Source organism: Camponotus floridanus, unplaced genomic scaffold, assembly GCF_003227725.1.
Source record: "Camponotus floridanus strain SB8 unplaced genomic scaffold, Cflo_v7.5 scaffold182, whole genome shotgun sequence".
Taxonomy (NCBI): domain Eukaryota; kingdom Metazoa; phylum Arthropoda; class Insecta; order Hymenoptera; family Formicidae; genus Camponotus; species Camponotus floridanus.
This window is the reverse complement of record NW_020229306.1, coordinates 271,997-289,699: the sequence shown is the minus strand read 5'-3', so window position 1 is coordinate 289,699 and position 17,703 is coordinate 271,997. Positions and strand designations below refer to the sequence as shown.

Genomic DNA, 17,703 nt, shown 5'->3' with positions numbered 1-17,703 from the left:
GGACACTCAAACAATTTTGTTGGCGGAAAAAATCATGTAAGAGATTATGATGGAAGGAAATAATTATTCATACGAAGAATTAACGGACATGATCCTTATTTATGGTGAGTGTCGAAAAAATCAAAGGCAAACGGCTGCACTTTACGCTCAAAGATTTCCGGACAGACGACATATGGACCATAGTTTCTTTCACCACTTGTGTGAAAGATTAAAAAGAAATGGACAATTTTATAAATCCACCAGGCCCATTCATGTTCCACAAGAAATAATTGATGCTGTTCAAGAGGCTGTTATAACAAATCCTTATATAAGCAGAAGAGCAGCTACCGCATTTGAACATGAATCAGGTTACTGTTCATAAAGTTATTAAATATTTCCTGGGTTGGCATCCATTTAAACGGCATACAACACACGAGCTCGTACCTCGTGATATACTACGACGAATAAATTTTTGTGAATGGGTTATTGAACACGTAAGTATATTTATATTAGTATAGTTATATTTAAAAGTATATTTATATTAGTATAGTTATATATAAAAATTTATTTTCTATTTTTTTGTTGCAACATATCAGTCGTTTTGTTGTCGATTGATATTAGTCATCATACTAATACTCTTTATACTAATACTCTATACTCGATTTACGCAGGTGAATTTCAATGATGTCGGGAACAATATATTTTTGAAAAATATTCCATGGAGTGACGAGGCAATTTTTAAAAGTGACGGATGCATAAACAGACATAATGAGCATCATTATACGCAGGATAATCCACATGTATGAAGGAAGTAAACATTCAAGGCTAGGAATAGTAGGGGAGATCACATTATCAGTCTCGAATTTATTCAAGGCAATGCAGATTATTACGCAAATTTTTTACTCCATCCGCTTGATGAACACCTTGAAGATGTGCCACTAGTTAATAAACTAGAAATAATATTTCAACAAGATGGACATCCCGCTCACACTTCTATTTTGACAAGAACCATCTTAAATCAAAAATTTCCTGGGAGATGGATCGGACTTCATGGTCCTCAGGAATAGCCACCATGCTCTCCGGAACTCACACCCATGAACTTTTTTATGTGGAGCTTCTTAAAAAATAAAGTTTACCATACCCTGCCGGAAAATGCAGAAATTCTTAAAAACAAAATTCGTAATGCGTGTGCATAGATCACTCCTCTCATGCTAAGACGAGTGAGAGAAAATTTCATGCGCAGAATTGCTCTATGTTTAGAAGAAAATGTTGGTTATATTAAACAATTATTATAATTTATTATATTATATTTGAAGACCAAAAATATTTTTCATTATAATTTCATTGTTATTTTTCATTTTTTATTATAATTTTTTTGTTTAAATTTGTTTGTTAAATTTTATTTACATTATTAATATATGTTAATATATACTATTAAATATAATTAAATAAAGTGTAATAATCTAAATTAATAATATGTTATAACCTATATTAAATAACGGATAAACTATGTGGAGAACACACATTCCTTATATATTATATTCTCTATATATTATTAAATGTATTGTATCTATATTATTAAATTTCTATATATTATTATAATCTATATTATTAAATATATTTATCTATATATATATGTGATCTATATTATTAAATTTCGTAACTGTTTACTATAACAGAATGATAAAAGTTGGTTTCCCTTTTTTTTTTACTCTTCGCCGAATTCGCATTCTAATCTTATTCTGCGAGCCCAATGAAGCATGCGCCTGAAGGTGGGCAGTCAGGCAACCAGACTTAAAGATGCGCATGTTGCGAAAATACCCTGTACGACTGCATGCTTTTGTAATCATCAATATAATTTGAATATAGGGATGAGATTTGGAGGTCGTGGCGTGTGGACGTGTGTAGAGGAGCTCCGCTTTTGAGTGCATATTGTGAGGTATAAAGTGAATTCTTTTTGTCTAAAACTGGGCACTGACTGTGAATGGTTACTGCGAATCCTGTGGTATATAAATTGGATGTGTTGGGCTCTGTTGAAATAAGAATGATTGAAAATACATCATACGCGCCCAACGACAAAGCATGACGTGGCCTTTTGCAAGCCTCATATTCGAATATTCTTAGCCCAGAAGCTACAATCTTAGTCGGAATTTTTTAGTGATTTTGTTCTGATTTTGGAGCTGATCAAGTGAAAAGGCGATGAAAGGGTGAAGGTAGTGGCGGAGTGAAGGATTAATAATAAGGTGTAAAAGGAGCAAGGAAGAAAGTGAGAGGAAGAAAGAGAGGAAGATAAGACAGAAGAAGATAGACAGTAAAAGCGAGGTAGGAGAAAAGGCGAGATTGGGACCTGACTCACAAGGGAAGGCCCGAATCTGGCCATAGAGCAGGAAGGATATAGAAAGGAAAGTGAGGCGAGGTGAAGAACCTGAACCTCAAGCCTAACACACAAAGAAAAGGCCTCGATGGTCATAGAGTATGCAGAGTGAAGACAGGGAAGAGACACCGAAGAAGAACGAAACAAGGAACGAGGAACAGGAGGAAGTAACCAGAGGGGAAGAGGGTGAAGAGGAAGAGACGTTCGGAACACCGTTAGTGGAAAGAGGGAAAAAAGCGAACTCATTCACTGCGGGGGAGAGAAGTGCAAGAAGGAGGGGAAGACCGAGAAAGGGGGCAGAATACACACGGGATATTGGTGAGTTTTTGAATAGGAGTTCAAGCAAAAGGAAAATACTGGAAAGCCCGGAAGGGAATAAGGACCTGCGGAAAAAAAAGTGCGAAGAAGAAGAGAAGCAAGAAGAAGGGAAGAACAAAAAAAAGGAAGAAGAGGAGACAGTAAAAGATTTGCTAAAGGAGTCTGAAGATAGGAAAAAATTAAACAGATCACCAAGAAGAGACAGAATAGTTCAAGCAGAAAGAGAAAATCCTGTGACAGCACAGGAAATCGATGCACTAAACGAAGAGTGGAGAGAGAAAACAGAGTTGAATTCAGAAAAGGAGCGGTCTGAGGGAGAGAGAGAGATGGAGGAGAACTTGATGGAAAAGATAATGGTCGAACTAAGGGAGAGTAGAAGGGAGAGAGAGGAGATAAGGAAAGAAAGACAAGAGGCTCAGGCATTAATAAGAAAAGTGGACAAAAGATGGGAGGAAATGGAGAAGAGGATGCAGGACACGGAGGAGAAGATCAAAGAATTAATAGAGAGAATAGAAGAAAAAGAGAAAAAAGAAGAGGAGGAGAAGGCAAGGGAAAAAGAAAAAGAGAAAAAGAAGATGGAAAATATAGAAAAAGCGATGCAAAAGGTTGAAGAGGAAATAAAGAAGATGAAGGAGGTGGAGAGAAAGGATGAGGAACAAGAGAGGAAACAAGAGGAGAAGAAAGAAAAGAAGAATCAGGATAAGGACATGGAGGAAAAAAGGTGGGAAGAATGGAACAGGGAAATAAGGAAGAAAAACATCATTATAACAGGAATAAATATAAAGGAGGAGATAAGAAAAGAAATGGTGGAAGAATGGCTTAAGAAGGAGTTAGGGATAGAAACCAGGCTGATAAAGATTTGGATAATAAAAGGAAGAAGAGGATTAGTAGGGGCGCAGTGCAGCAGCAGAGAAGAAAAGGAAAAGATTATGGAGAATAAAAACAGACTAAAAGGAACCAAAATATACATAGATCACGATCTCACATTCAAAGAAAGGAGGAACAGAGAAATAGTATGGAAAAAGGCACGAGAATATAAAGATGAAGGTAAGAACGTAAGAGTAGGATATAATAAAATTATAGTAGAAAATGAAGAACACAGGTTCGATGAATGGAGAGGAAAATTTTTTCGAAAAAGGGAGGAAGATACAAAAAGAGGGAAGAAAGAAATACAGCAAGAACAACAAGAAAGAAATTAAAATGGTAATTTGGAATATAGCAGGATTGACAGAGAATAAGGAGGATAAATTAGAGTATATAAAGAGATTTGATATAATAGGATTAGTAGAAACTTGGATAATAAAAGAGAAAGAAGAGTGGATTAAAGAAAAGCTTAAAGATTTTGATATAGAATGCGTAGAAGCAAGAAAAGATAATAAGAAGGGAAGAGCGAAGGGAGGAATAATCTTAGGCATAAGAAGAGGATTAATGGACGCACAAAGGAGATTAAGAGCGACAGAAGAAGTAATAGCAGTAGAAGTGAAAAAGAAGGAAAAAACCTACAGGATAATTGTCACATACATGAATGAGAAGAAAAAGGAAAACTGGAAAGAAATCAAGAAAGTTTTGGAAGACAATGAGAGGACGATAACTATAATTGGAGGAGATTTCAATGCGAGGATAGGAGAAGAAGAAGGATGGTTAGAGGAAGAAGAAACTTTCAACCTAAGAAGCGAAATGGAGAAGGAAAGAAATAGAAAATCAAGGGATAAAACAGTTAACAAAGAAGGAGAAAAAATGTTGGAGGAAGTAAGAAATAATGGATTGTATATAGTAAACGGTAACATGAATGGAGACGAAGAAGGAGAATTTACACATATAGGCCCAAGAGGAATGACAACGATTGACTACCTGTTAACGAATATAAGCGGGAAAGAAATTATACAGCGCATGAAAATTGGAGAAAAAATAGAGTCAGATCATATGCCAATAGAAGTAACATGGAAGGAAAAAACAGAAGAGAGAAGAATGGAGATAAGGAAAGAAATAACGGATTGGACACAGGAAGGAATCAGAAAATATCAAGAAAACCTAAAGGAAGAAGAAATAGTTAGGGCAAAAAACTGGAAAGAACTAAAAGGAATAATAAAGAAAGCTATACCAAAAAAGACAATCGAAGAAAAAGTTAGGAAAGAAAGATGGTACGATAAGGAATGCAGACAGAAAAAGAGGAAACTGAAGAATTTACTAAAGCTCTGCAAGAAGGAAGGAAAAGGGCAGAAGAGATTTTATGAAGCAAGAAAAGAATACAAGAAACTACTGAAGGAGAAGCTAGAGAAGGAAGGAGAAAAAATTATAGAAGAAATGAGAAGGGATAAAACGGAGAAGAAGTTTTGGGAAATCGTAAATCAAAATAGGAAAAGAAGAGAAGGAATAGACGAAAACATAAGAAGAGAAGATTGGATGAAACACTTTACAAAACAGTTAGGAGGAACAGAAATAGATATAGGTGAGGAGGGAGAGAGAACTGAGGAGGTGATCAATGAGGAACTGGAAAAAGGCGGAAACAGAGGAGCGGATTGCAGGATAACAGAAGAGATTACAGAAGAGGAAATTGAAGTGACAATAAGGAAGCTAAAAAAGAAGAAGGCAGTAGGGCCAGACGGAATAGGTAACGAGGCATGGATCTACGGAATTGAAAAGCTAAGAGGAAAAATGAAGGAAATTTTAAATAAAATGTGGAATGGAGGAAAGTTAACAAAAGAATGGAAGGAAGGTATAATAACACCGATATATAAAAAAGGAGACAAGAAAAAAGCGGAAAATTATAGAGGAATAACGTTGATGGACACGGGTTATAAAATTTATACAGAAATAATAAGAAGAAAGTTAAGTAAAAATTTAGAAGAGAAAAAAGGTCTTAGTGAGACTCAATTAGGATTTAGGAAGGAAAGAGGCACAATTGATGCGGTATATATCCTAAAGAATGCGATAAATGAATCAATAAGAAGAGAAAAAGGAAAGTTATACGTGCTATTCGCAGACATGAAAGGAGCATTTGACAGACTAAAAAGGGAAGAAATTTGGAACATGCTGGAGAAAATAGGTATAGAAGAAAATATAACGGAAAGAATAAGGGACATATATACAGGAACAAAGAGCACAATAAAGATAAAGGAGAAAAGAGTAGGATCAATGAAACTGAAGAAAGGAGTCAGACAAGGATGCCCCCTCAGCCCGACCTTGTTCAATGTGAGCCTTGCGGATTTGGAAGAGGAGATGAGAAAAGTACAAGAAGGAGGCGCAGTATTAGGGAGAAAGAAAATTTACTCACTGTCATATGCAGACGATGTTGCACTAATGTCCACTACGCCAGAAGGGCTAAAAGAGATGATAGAGAGATTGGGAAAGTATTTGGAAAAAAAAGGCTTGGAATTGAATACGGAAAAGTCAAAGATAATGGTGTTCAGAAAAGGACAAGGAAGGAGAACCAGATTAGAATTCAAATGGAAAGAGGAAGTAATAGAAGAAGTGAAAGAATTTACATATCTGGGATACATAATGAAGGGCAACAACAGTGATGAAGGACAAATTAAGAAGCTAGAAGGTAAAGCTAAAAGCGTAGTAGGAAGAATTTGGAGCATAGGAGAGAGGAAATTTAAAGAAGATTGGGATAAAAGGATGAGATTATTCGATGCACTAATAGAATCAGTAATAATGTATGGAGCCGAAATTTGGGGGTGGAAAGAAAGGAAAGAACTTGAAAGAATACAAAGGAAATATATTAAATGGGTGCTAAAGCTTGACAAGAATACACCGGACTACATAGTGATGAAAGAAACAAACAGGGATGATTTAATAATTAAGACAGGAAAAAGAGCATTAAAATATGAAGAAAAGTTGGAAAAACAAGAAAGAAACACGATCCTGGGAGAATACTGGAAAATACAAGAGAGAAGAAGAGAAGAAAAAAGCCAAGAAGACAAGAGAGAATTCTTGAAGAAAAGAGGATGGTCAATAGAAAAGTATTGGGAAAATAAAGGTAGGAAAGAGTCAGTGTGGCAAAGATTGGAGGAGAAAGGCAGGGAAATACAGACAAATTATAGAGAAGAAAGGATAAAGGATTCAAGATACGCAGAAGAGATCAGGGAGGTACTCTTGGAAGAACACGGAAGGAGATACATGGAGAGAGGCCAAAGACTAAGAAAAGATGAATTAAGTACGGTGGCTAGGTTTAGAACAGGAAATGAAAGCAGAAAGTGCATGTTCTGGCTAAAAGAAGAGGAAAGGTTGTGCAGATTATGCGGCAAAGAAGAGGAAAGCTACGAGCATGTATTTGAAAACTGTGGAAAGGTTAAAAATAAAAATGGGAAGTGGAGAGAGATACTAGAGGGAGAAAAAAGAAGTCTAGGAAGGATGAAGGAAGTACTGTGGAAACGGAAGGAAGAGGAGAAAAGAAAGGAAATAATAGGTGGAAAATAAAAAAAAAAAAGAGAAAAAGAAAGTCAGAAAAATCAATAAGGAAGGAGTGCAGAGAGGAGAGAGATCGAGAGGATACCTGGAAGGGAGGAGATAGGTTTTAGATAGGTATACAAAGACTGATTAAATGTATTAGAATAGATAGGAGAATGAAATATTTAGAGATGGAAGAAGAAGGAAGAAAGAGATGAAATAAATTATAAAAAACAAAAAAAAAACAAAAAAAACACACACACACTAATACACACGCAAATAAAATGAATAAATGTATCTTGACAAGTTGACATAAATTGTATAAAATTAGTCAATAAATACTACTACTACTACTATAATTTGAATATATAGTCAGTAATTAAATAAAAAGATATAATATATGTATATACCTATCACGAATGACGCAAAAAATTCATTCATGATAACTGTTATAAACTGTTATAAAATAATTATATTATTATATTTATATATTCACAACTAATTATAGAGGACATTATTCGCGTTTCCTCTTTCACTCATAATTTTACATTAGTTTGTAATTATCGGTCATATATAATGTCGAAAATTAATTATATTCCCATGTTCAAAAAAATATTGTTTATACATATACATATAAATAATCACAATCATTAAATTTTGCTTCGATTACTCAAAAACACAAATTAGATATATCATTATATTATTTGATTTTGTACAATCATAAAAACGGATGTGATATTTTTTAATAATAATCAAAATTGTATGAAAAGTAAGATTACAAAATTTCTTTAATTTTCATTGATATATGTAACATCAAGAGACACGGTAGTGTCTTGAAGTCGAGTCATCATCACTCAGGCGCAAGACACACCGTGTATTTTTACGCGAATGGCTAAGTTGCGAGTAATGCATATTATCGGTTCTCAATAACCGCTGAATCGATCAAATTCTTATTACATTTAATGAATTGCTTGGGTTCGATTTATATAAGGAAAGTGTCTTTATTTTTGCTCTATGTGCTCTATAAGCAGAAATATAACGATGCAAAGTTTCAATGTGAAACTTTTTAATTAATTAAGAAACGTCACAGTCGTGGTCGTGGCTAGCTATACTACATTTTTTACATATTTTTCTTGTACGGTTCGCACGTTTGACGAAAGAGGCGCTGTGTTCTCGTGACGATAGAGATGTATAATTTTTTTATGATGATGTATAATTTTTTTATCATGCCAGAAATTACCGACTGTAATTGGAATGAATTGATCGGTACATAGTATACTTTCCGATTCACGCATGATGCGCATGAAGTGACAGAAAATGTATAGTTCATGTCACGCATATCCCCAAAAACTTACCTTTTTAAAAAAAGGTAAAAAAAGGGCGCCAAGTTCATGCACTAATTGTATCCAACTGTCATATTGTGTACAAAAATAGTGATATAAAAAAATTGCGCCAACTAAGAATAAAAATTTGTACAAGATAAATAGTAAAAAAAATTTTAATTAAAAAAACTTGGCGCTGCCAATAAAATTGGCATATATTCCAATTAAATATATGTTTAACAGCAAATATAATTGCTGGACATTTATTATTAATTCTCTTAAGATCTTCTGGATTTGTAAATTTAGACTTTTAAGCTGAACAATTTATTAATAAAATTGGCAGCGCCAAGTTTTTTTAATTAAAATTTTTTTTACTATTTATCTTGTACAAATTTTTATTCTTAGTTGGCGCAATTTTTTTATATCACTATTTTTGTAGACAATATGACAGTTGGATACAATTAGTGCATGAACTTGGCGCCCTTTTTTTACCTTTTTTTAAAAAGGTAAGTTTTTGGGGATTATATCACTTCTTTTTTTAGTCTAATTTGCTAAGAGATATTATATTAAAAAAAGTATGTATATATATATATATATATATATATGTATACTCTTTTAATATATAAGCAAATTATATAAAAATATATATAGAATAAGTATATATAATATACATTTTATATATATATATATAATTAATATATTATATATATTTATATTTAGCTTGTAAAATAGATATATATATTTATTTACCTTACTCCAATTATCATACCGTACTGGCTCTTGCCAATTTTTAATTAATAATTTAATTATTTATTATTTATAACTTGCACTTTATCACTACTCAAAATGCGGTTAATGATACATGTCACTAATGACACATATGACACATGTCATTAATATCGAAAAGCGTCGCTAGCGCAATCTTCTGTCGAGAGTAGGAAAAGGACGTTTTCGCTTTCTATGTGTTGTGTACATGTGCGTGGACGACGACCATGATGATAATAATGATAAAGACGTTTCTTAATTGAAAATTTTCATATTTCGACTTTGCATTATGATATCTCCGTTAATAGATCACGCAGTGCAAAAAGAAAGATACTTTCTTTATACAATTCAAACTCGCTCTATCGATTAAAACTAGTAAGAATTCGATCCGTTCAGCCGTTATTGAAATCCGATAATCTAAGTTACTCTCAACTGTCCGACTCGCGTATAGATACACGGTGTGCCGCGCAATGCTTCGCATGAACTTGGCGCGAGACACTACCGTGTCTCTTGATTGTTATACATCTTCTGTCACTTTATGCGCATCATGTGTGAAAGTACCTATAGATGTCAATTATTTGAATCGACCATGCATATCGAATGTAATACTTATCCAAATAATTGCTACCTATGTATCGATTAATTTATTGCAATTGCAATCACCCAGGTAGCAAGCACACGTCATTTTGACGTTTAAAATTGCTCATTCACTGACTATTCTTGACGTCACGAATTGACGTTTTCATAACGTAAAAGTGACGATCTAATGTCACAGATGCCTTACATCATGACATGTATCGCATTTTGATGTCTTTCTCTTAGCATAATAATATATTTAATAATGTTGTCGAATAAAGCACTCTCTAAAAGTGAATCAGTGTATTATCACTGAAAAACAGTAAATAATCACTAATTACAGTAATTATAAGTACAGCTATAAATCAGTGATATTTTATAGAAAAAATCAGTTAATAATTTTGACTATTTCAGTAACATCTCAGTAATATTTCTTTCGTTATTGCCAGTAACATTAAACTACAATTCATCTCTCTATTTCATAAATATAATATAATAAATATAAAAATATAATATATAATAAACATAAATATAAATAAATAAATATATAAATATAAATATATATAAATATAAATATATATAAATATAAATATATATATATATATATATATATAAAGTCTGATCGCGAAATAAGTCATGTCACATAAAAAATTTTAAAAGATTTTTTTTATGGGATCGATGTACTAACTGTAATGACATTCATAATAAAATAATCGTCACTTCAAGACTGAAAAATGACGTCAAAATAATGTTGCAAGACGTCAATATAAAGTCATGTAACAATAATCAGTCATTTTGACGACATATGACCAAAAATAACTAGTTTGGAACTTCAAAATGACGTGTGCTTGCTACCTGGGCAGTAATCCCTCGCATAAAAAAAATTGGTACACGAAATAAAACTCATCTTATATGCAGTCACCTGCACTATCACACTATCTAGTAACATTAATAACAGATTTCTAAAGTTATTTAGAGACGATTTTTCTTCATTGAAAATGTCGAAGATTTGTAACTAAACCTAAAATTAAAATTTTATTAAAGTGAACTTCACCTGGAATTAATTGAAGAATGTAGCTTTGTTAATATTTTAACTTTACGAAGTTTGTAAAAAGTATATTAAGTAGAGAAGATCGTCATATTTTAATGAAATGACGGGGCTGGTGGCGGATTCTTTGCTTATTTATTTGGATATTTAACATATCCTCAAAAATTACTTTTTTAAAAAGTATAAAAAAGTTAATGTGTCAGTATTAAATTGTAAAAAATTTTATGTTATTGTATAATATAAAGCTGTTTTATGCACAAGACATAGTATTATTTAAACTACAAAAATGTTACATTAAACAAAGTTAATGTGCAAAATAGTTATTTCTTAATTGTTTACAAAAATTAGTGATATCCTAAAATAATTACCTTTTCAAAAAAAGGTAAAAAAAAAAGAAGTCGAGTCATCTCAGTAGTAAAACATTATTGTATAAAATTATTTTTAAAAAATTATTTTAATAAAAAATTGCTGTATTAAAAAAAATTGTGTAAAATAGTTGTCATAACTATCTACAAAAATTAATGATATATTGTATTTAAATAGAAAATTACGTCGAGAATAAAAAAGTGCGATTTTATTTTATGTTTATCAACAGTGTGTGTGTGTGTGTGTGTGTGTGTGTGTGCGTATGTGTGTGTGTGTGTGTTAGATGTGATTGACTGCTGATAAATAATTAGACGAAGAAAAATTATGTTTATTGTATATTCGTCGAAAGTTATTACATCTTTGTCGTAAAAGTCAGAATCCCGATTTCTTCAACGATGAACAGTTGATTCATGTAGCTCGTAATTTAAAAAATTTTAATTATTAAGAAACTCGACGCTGCTGAATAATATACAAATAACTTTGGCAGCGTCGAGTTTTTTAATAATTAAAATTTATTAAATTACGAGCTATATGAATCAACTGTTCATCGTTGAAGAAATCGAGATTCTGACTTTTATGACAAAGATGTAATAACTTTCGCCGAAAATATAAACATAATTTTTCTTCATCTAATTATTTATCAGCAGTCAATCACATCTAACACACACACACACACACACACACACACACACACACACGCACACGCACACGCACGCACACACACACACACACACACACACACACACACACACACACACACAGTTGATAAACATAAAATAAAATCGCACTCTTTTATTCTCGACGTAATTTTCTATTTAAATACAATATATCATTAATTTTTGTAGATAGTTATGACAACTATTTTACACAATTTGTTTTAATACAGCAATTTTTTATTTAAATAATTTTTTGTAAAATAATTTTATACATAATTTTTATTATAATGTTTTACTCCTGAGATGACTCGACTTCTTTTTTTTACCTTTTTTTGAAAAGGTAATTTTTTTAGGATTAAGATTAGACCTAAAAGTAATCAGATCAGAATCAATTTAAAAATATTCTAGAAATATCTTTTCTACATTAAAATTTATTGAGTCGTTTGGAAAATAACATAAACATTAATTTAAGTATATCGGCTAAATAATGTCGACCGGATTCAGTTAAGCATCCTCTATGTTCTTTCTTAATGCTATAATATTTTTCAGACAAAATTCGAAATTTGGTCTAGCATCCGCTGCACTCCAGCAACTTAGCATCATCTGGTACAATGGTGACGGACAGTTAAGAGTCATTGGAAACCTGCTTCCAGCACGTACATAATTTATCACTTCTTCATTAGTCTTGGCACTATAAGGTTGCTCACCCAACGATGTAATTTCCCACATTAATATTCCAAATGACCAAACATTGCTTTGAGAAGTAAATATTCCCATTATTAAAGATTCGGGTGCCATCCAGCGAATAGGAAGCAAACCCTCTCCTTTCTAAAACATAATTTAAACAAAAATTTGATTTTCTGATTTAAGTTGTTCATTTCTAGAATGTGTGTAAAATCAAAAACATTAATTTATCTCTTGCTATATATAAATAAAAACTACTTATATTCTACTATATATTACTTAAGAAACAATGCACGATACTATTATGAAAAAACTATAAAAAATGGAAAATATTTTCAAAAGAATTCATTTTTTAATCCTTAGATTTTTTCATAATTGTACTTACGCGCGCATAATTGTACTGCACGCGATAATCATCCTTGTAGATATTTCTAGCTAGTCCAAAATCTCCAATTTTTATGACATGATTCTCTCGATTTCTCGAAGATACTAAACAATTGCGACATGCTAGATCTCTATGTACGAAACGTAACTCTTCCAAGTAGCAACAACCTCGCGCAACATCTTCGCACATGGCGAGCAAATCTTGCAATCGCAGAGCAAGCGAATCTGACGCTTGCAAATTTCGACATTCTCTCAAATATTTTAACAGATCTCCAGTTTCCATCAATTCCAACACTAGTAACGGAGAATCTCCATCTAAATAAACGGCCAACAATCTTAATATATGTTTGTGTTAAAAATGACTCATAAGCTTAGCTTCCTTTAACAATTTCACTTTCTCATGGGAAGAAGCACCTTTCGAAGCGTTTTTATTGCAACGGATATCTCTGTGCCCGATTTTTCTAAATCCTTCACCTTTCCTTGATACACCTGCAAAATATTTCACACAAATTTACATGCGTACTTTATTGAAAAATGTATAATTTAATGTGAAGTAGTATTTTACTTTATATTTTACTTTATATTAAATAATTCAATGAAAAGTATATAATAAAGTGCATGCTTGTTTTCTCATGTAAATTTTATATCACTTATAATCTATTTAAAAAATTCATGTAATTTATATCTTTATTAAAAATACGTATCTGTTTTGTTAATCCAAAAAATAATTTAAAATATTGCTTGAAAAAATTAATTTTTACCATTCCGAATGCGCCGCTACCAAGATGTTTCGTAAGTGTAATTTGATTTCGTGCGATTTTAGTTATCGCATATTCATCCGGGTTATAATGTAACATAGGACTGTAAATCATATTGGATTGAGTGTTTCGGCAAGGTACTTCAGGTAGAATCGCCAATTCTACATCGGTCATTGTAGAAGACAAAAATTGTTCATTATTACCTCTGCGTTGACGATACACTATTATAAAATTACGATTTAATTATGTAATAATATATATTATAAAATTTACTGTATTTTAGTAAATTTATTCGTTTAGTTTTATATAAGTAAATTACTATTTTCAGTAAATCTCTAGATATTATATCAAATATATATGCATAATCTACAATTCAAGTTGACATTTATATCAAATATACTTACAACGATAAATGTCGAAAATGCAGATTATAGGAACTATAACCAACATCAATAATAAGTAATATTTATTCCCTATTATTCCAGGAGTGCTCGGAATATCTAGATTAAGCAAAAGTATAATTTTAATATCTTCGTGTGTGTATCCTTTTACAAATTTAGTTTTACTTATAACTTTATTATAAGATTTAATTTTTTTAAATTTCATATTCCTATTCATATCCAAAAAATATCAGCACATAATATTATAATATCTATGCAGCACAAAATATTACAACTACTTTGCAACAATGTTGGAATATTACAAATTGCAAGGCAACATTACGGAAACATTGTAGAAATATAATTTAACAAAATGTAAATTAGATATTAGCAATATAATATTTATATTTTGAAAACACTTTAAAACTATAACACTCTTTAATTTATCTATAAAAATAATGTAATAATACATTTTTTTATGTCTGTATATATTTTTTATGTCTGTATGCGATGAATTTTACTTTTTTGCAGAAATCAAATAAAATATTGATACAAATAATATCGAGTAAATATAATTCTAAGCTACAGATAAGCCTTGCTATTTTTTTATTAAAATATAGATAACATTTTATATCAATGTTACAATATATTTTATGATATATTTCCACTTCATGTACGAATACGATATTAATCTTCAAAGATAATATATCTTTTTATTATATTAAGAATATATATTATTATATCTATCATTATATTTTTCTATGCATTTTTCTGTACTTTTCACATGCAAATATATGTAATTATAACGGATTTTTAAAATTTTTAAATAAAAATGTTATTAGGAATGTATAATTAATTCTATAACTAATATATAAATGTATATAAAATACACATTATAAGAGCATATAGAACATTTAAAATAAAAAAAGTGATTTCTAAGTAATAGTTTAGAGAAATTTTGTATAAAAATATAACATTATATTTTATATGATGTTATGTTTAAATATAATTTTACAATATATTAGGTATCGTAAACTAGTATTTATATCAAGCTTTTTAATTTAATTAAATGTTTCCAAGATATTCATCCATCAAAAACAAAAATATTTTATACGTAATGTTATTAAATAGCTGCAATAACATTGCATTTTTTCCATATATTACACTGTAATATTGCTACAATATTTCATTGCAAAAAGCGAACACTTTAACTTTATCACAATCTTATAACAATAACTCTGCAAAGTTTCGCATTCTTTTCGCAAATTTTTTATGATATTCATTTGATGCAGTTTGAATCAAACAATAAGTAATGCGGTAGTGTGTTTGGCTAGCGATCACAATACTAACTGACTTCGAATGATAAATCTGATCATGTTGCCATGACGTCTTATTAACTGCATTCCGTTTGTAATTTATTTTTTTTTCACGGAGATACTCGCGTTATTTCAAAAAGAATTAAAATCTTTAAAAATTATTTGATAAAAAAGTTATATATGTATAAAACAAAAATAGTTCAATGTATAAATAAAAATAATTATATGTATATATAATTGTTTAATGAATTTTATTATAAACTTTTTATATTAATTTATTTCTGAGTATCTTCTCTTTGGCATAAGAAGTACGTTTACTATATAAAAAGATATTCTGATTATAAGAAAAGTAATAATGGATATAAAAAAGCGGTTTATACGTTTTCTGTGACATTCATATAATGCAGTTTGAATCAATACATAGCGTTTTTAATATAAATCTTGTAGTTCTAGTATGAATAAGTATAAACTTCCAATAGCACATAAATAACTAAAATAAATAAAATAATTGTACGAGTTATTATTTGCATCGAATAACCTTATAATAACGTATAATTTTTTTTTTTTTTTTTTTTTTTTTTTTTTCCGCTGGCCGGGAGGTGGAAATACTTGATGCACATCCCTGGGTCGGCCCAGGCGGTAGTGTGGGACTGAGTGCAATGGGTAGTGGGCGTGATAACCCCCAGCTACCCGTACGTTACCCACTAAAACCACCCCCCTGGGGGGGAGGCAACCCGAAAGTTGCCCCCCCCCATTACCATCCGAACCTTCCTTTCTCCATATGCCCTTTCGGGAGGGACCGTTTGACACATTACTTCTTCCGGAAGGGCAGAGTCCGCGCTTATGGCGCCCTTCAATAAATATTTACAACACATACTGGACACACACTAATCCTACACTCTGTTGTCGTCATCGTCTCCGTCATCTTTGTCGACGTCATCAGTTATTCTCGGGGGCCTTCCCCTCCGCCTCCGAGCCCCTCTGGTTGAAGGGCTCAGAGGCGAAGGGAGAGGCAAACCCTGGGAGGACGCCACCAGAAGCTGTGCCTGTGCCTGTCGCTCCCTCTCATCAGCCTCCTTAGCAGCCATCACAGTCTCCGCAAAACCAGCCACTGCCAGCCACGCTTCACAAGAACCCAGCATCGCCGCGACCATATGATCCAGGGTCATATCCGCTGCTCGTCGCACAGGATCAGCAACATCTAGATCCATTTCCTCCACGTCGATCAGGCCAGCTACAGGGGCAACCGCCAATACAGGGTCTTCTTCAGCCATTGCCGAGCCATCATCATCCGTCCCCAACACCAGGGCAACTGGCCTCGGGAGAGGGGGAGGAGGAGGTGCTCTACCTATCCTTTCAATAAGCTGGCTTCTTTCATCCTGCCACCTGCTATAGTAGGACAGTGTGTGCTCAGGCGTGTCTACGTCGCCCGAATCACATGCCGCACACGCTGAGTCAGGGACTTTAAAAAAAAAAAAAGACGATAGCAGTAAGATTCGAACTCGGGTCAGCGCCGTGACAAGCAGACATCTTACGCGCACTGTCACGCGCTATTACAATAACGTATAATATAATATAATTTTACTTAATATTAACTTAACATAATGTACTTAATATAATATATAATATAATATAATATAAAAAACTAATAATATAAATTACTTTATTATTTTAATTAGATAGTATAAAGCTCTCATAATTAATAAATTAAAATCATTCAAACAGGCATAGAGAGCTGGAAATCATTATTAGTCGCGAATTATACAGATTAAATAATAGTAAACATTAATAGGTTGAAAATTCAGTTTTAATAATACATAAATGTTTAGACAATTTAAGAGCGGACGTTTCGACTTATATTTAAGTCATCTTCAGTGCATGTTAATTCTCGTAAAGTAAGCAGATGCTGTACGCAGTAAACATATGTAATGAATTTCAATTCGCAGTAAAACGGTACTCTCTAAAAGTGAATCAGTGAAAATATCACTAATTTAAACAGTAAAATAAGATTTCACTGAGAATCAGTGAGTATTTTACTGATCTTCAGTGGAAACGCTTATTTTTTTGTTATTTTATCTTATATCTTATATTTGATTATGGTCAGTTAAAATAAAATTCACTGTAAAAACAGTAAATTTTACTGTAAAACCAGTAATCGCTAGTTCGTTCATTTACCGCTACAATCGCTATCTCTCTCGTATTTAATTTTAGTTATAAGAATTATATAAAGTTTGCAAAGAGCAACACTTAAAATTAGAAGTATTACTTCGATTTAATTTCTGATACAAGCTCAATAGAGAGGCTTTAGATATTAAATCGATCTTTATAAGTCGGACAATGTCTGGCGACTTAATGAAAATTATTTGTTCGTTATCTATTTAAAAT

The 17,703-nt window shown here is 31.8% G+C and overlaps 1 protein-coding gene and 1 long non-coding RNA gene across 2 annotated transcripts; one reads left to right on the top strand and one right to left on the bottom strand.

The window, feature by feature from the left end:
• Nucleotides 1-2,454: 2,454 nt before the first annotated feature.
• LOC109610533 (trichohyalin-like) lies at nucleotides 2,455-9,664 on the top strand. Its single transcript, XM_025407665.1, has 5 exons — nucleotides 2,455-3,043; nucleotides 3,260-3,718; nucleotides 3,894-5,387; nucleotides 5,517-6,964; nucleotides 9,602-9,664. The coding sequence occupies exons 1-5, from the start codon at nucleotides 2,455-2,457 to the stop codon at nucleotides 9,662-9,664; spliced, it is 4,053 nt and encodes a 1,350-aa protein (XP_025263450.1).
• Nucleotides 9,665-13,326: 3,662 nt separating this feature from the next.
• On the bottom strand, nucleotides 13,327-14,038 carry LOC112637606. The gene is made up of 3 exons (XR_003122623.1): nucleotides 14,027-14,038; nucleotides 13,626-13,843; nucleotides 13,327-13,353 (listed from the first exon to the last, which is right to left on the bottom strand). It is a non-coding gene; the product is annotated as an uncharacterized LOC112637606 (long non-coding RNA).
• Between the last annotated feature and the right edge of the window lie 3,665 nt (nucleotides 14,039-17,703).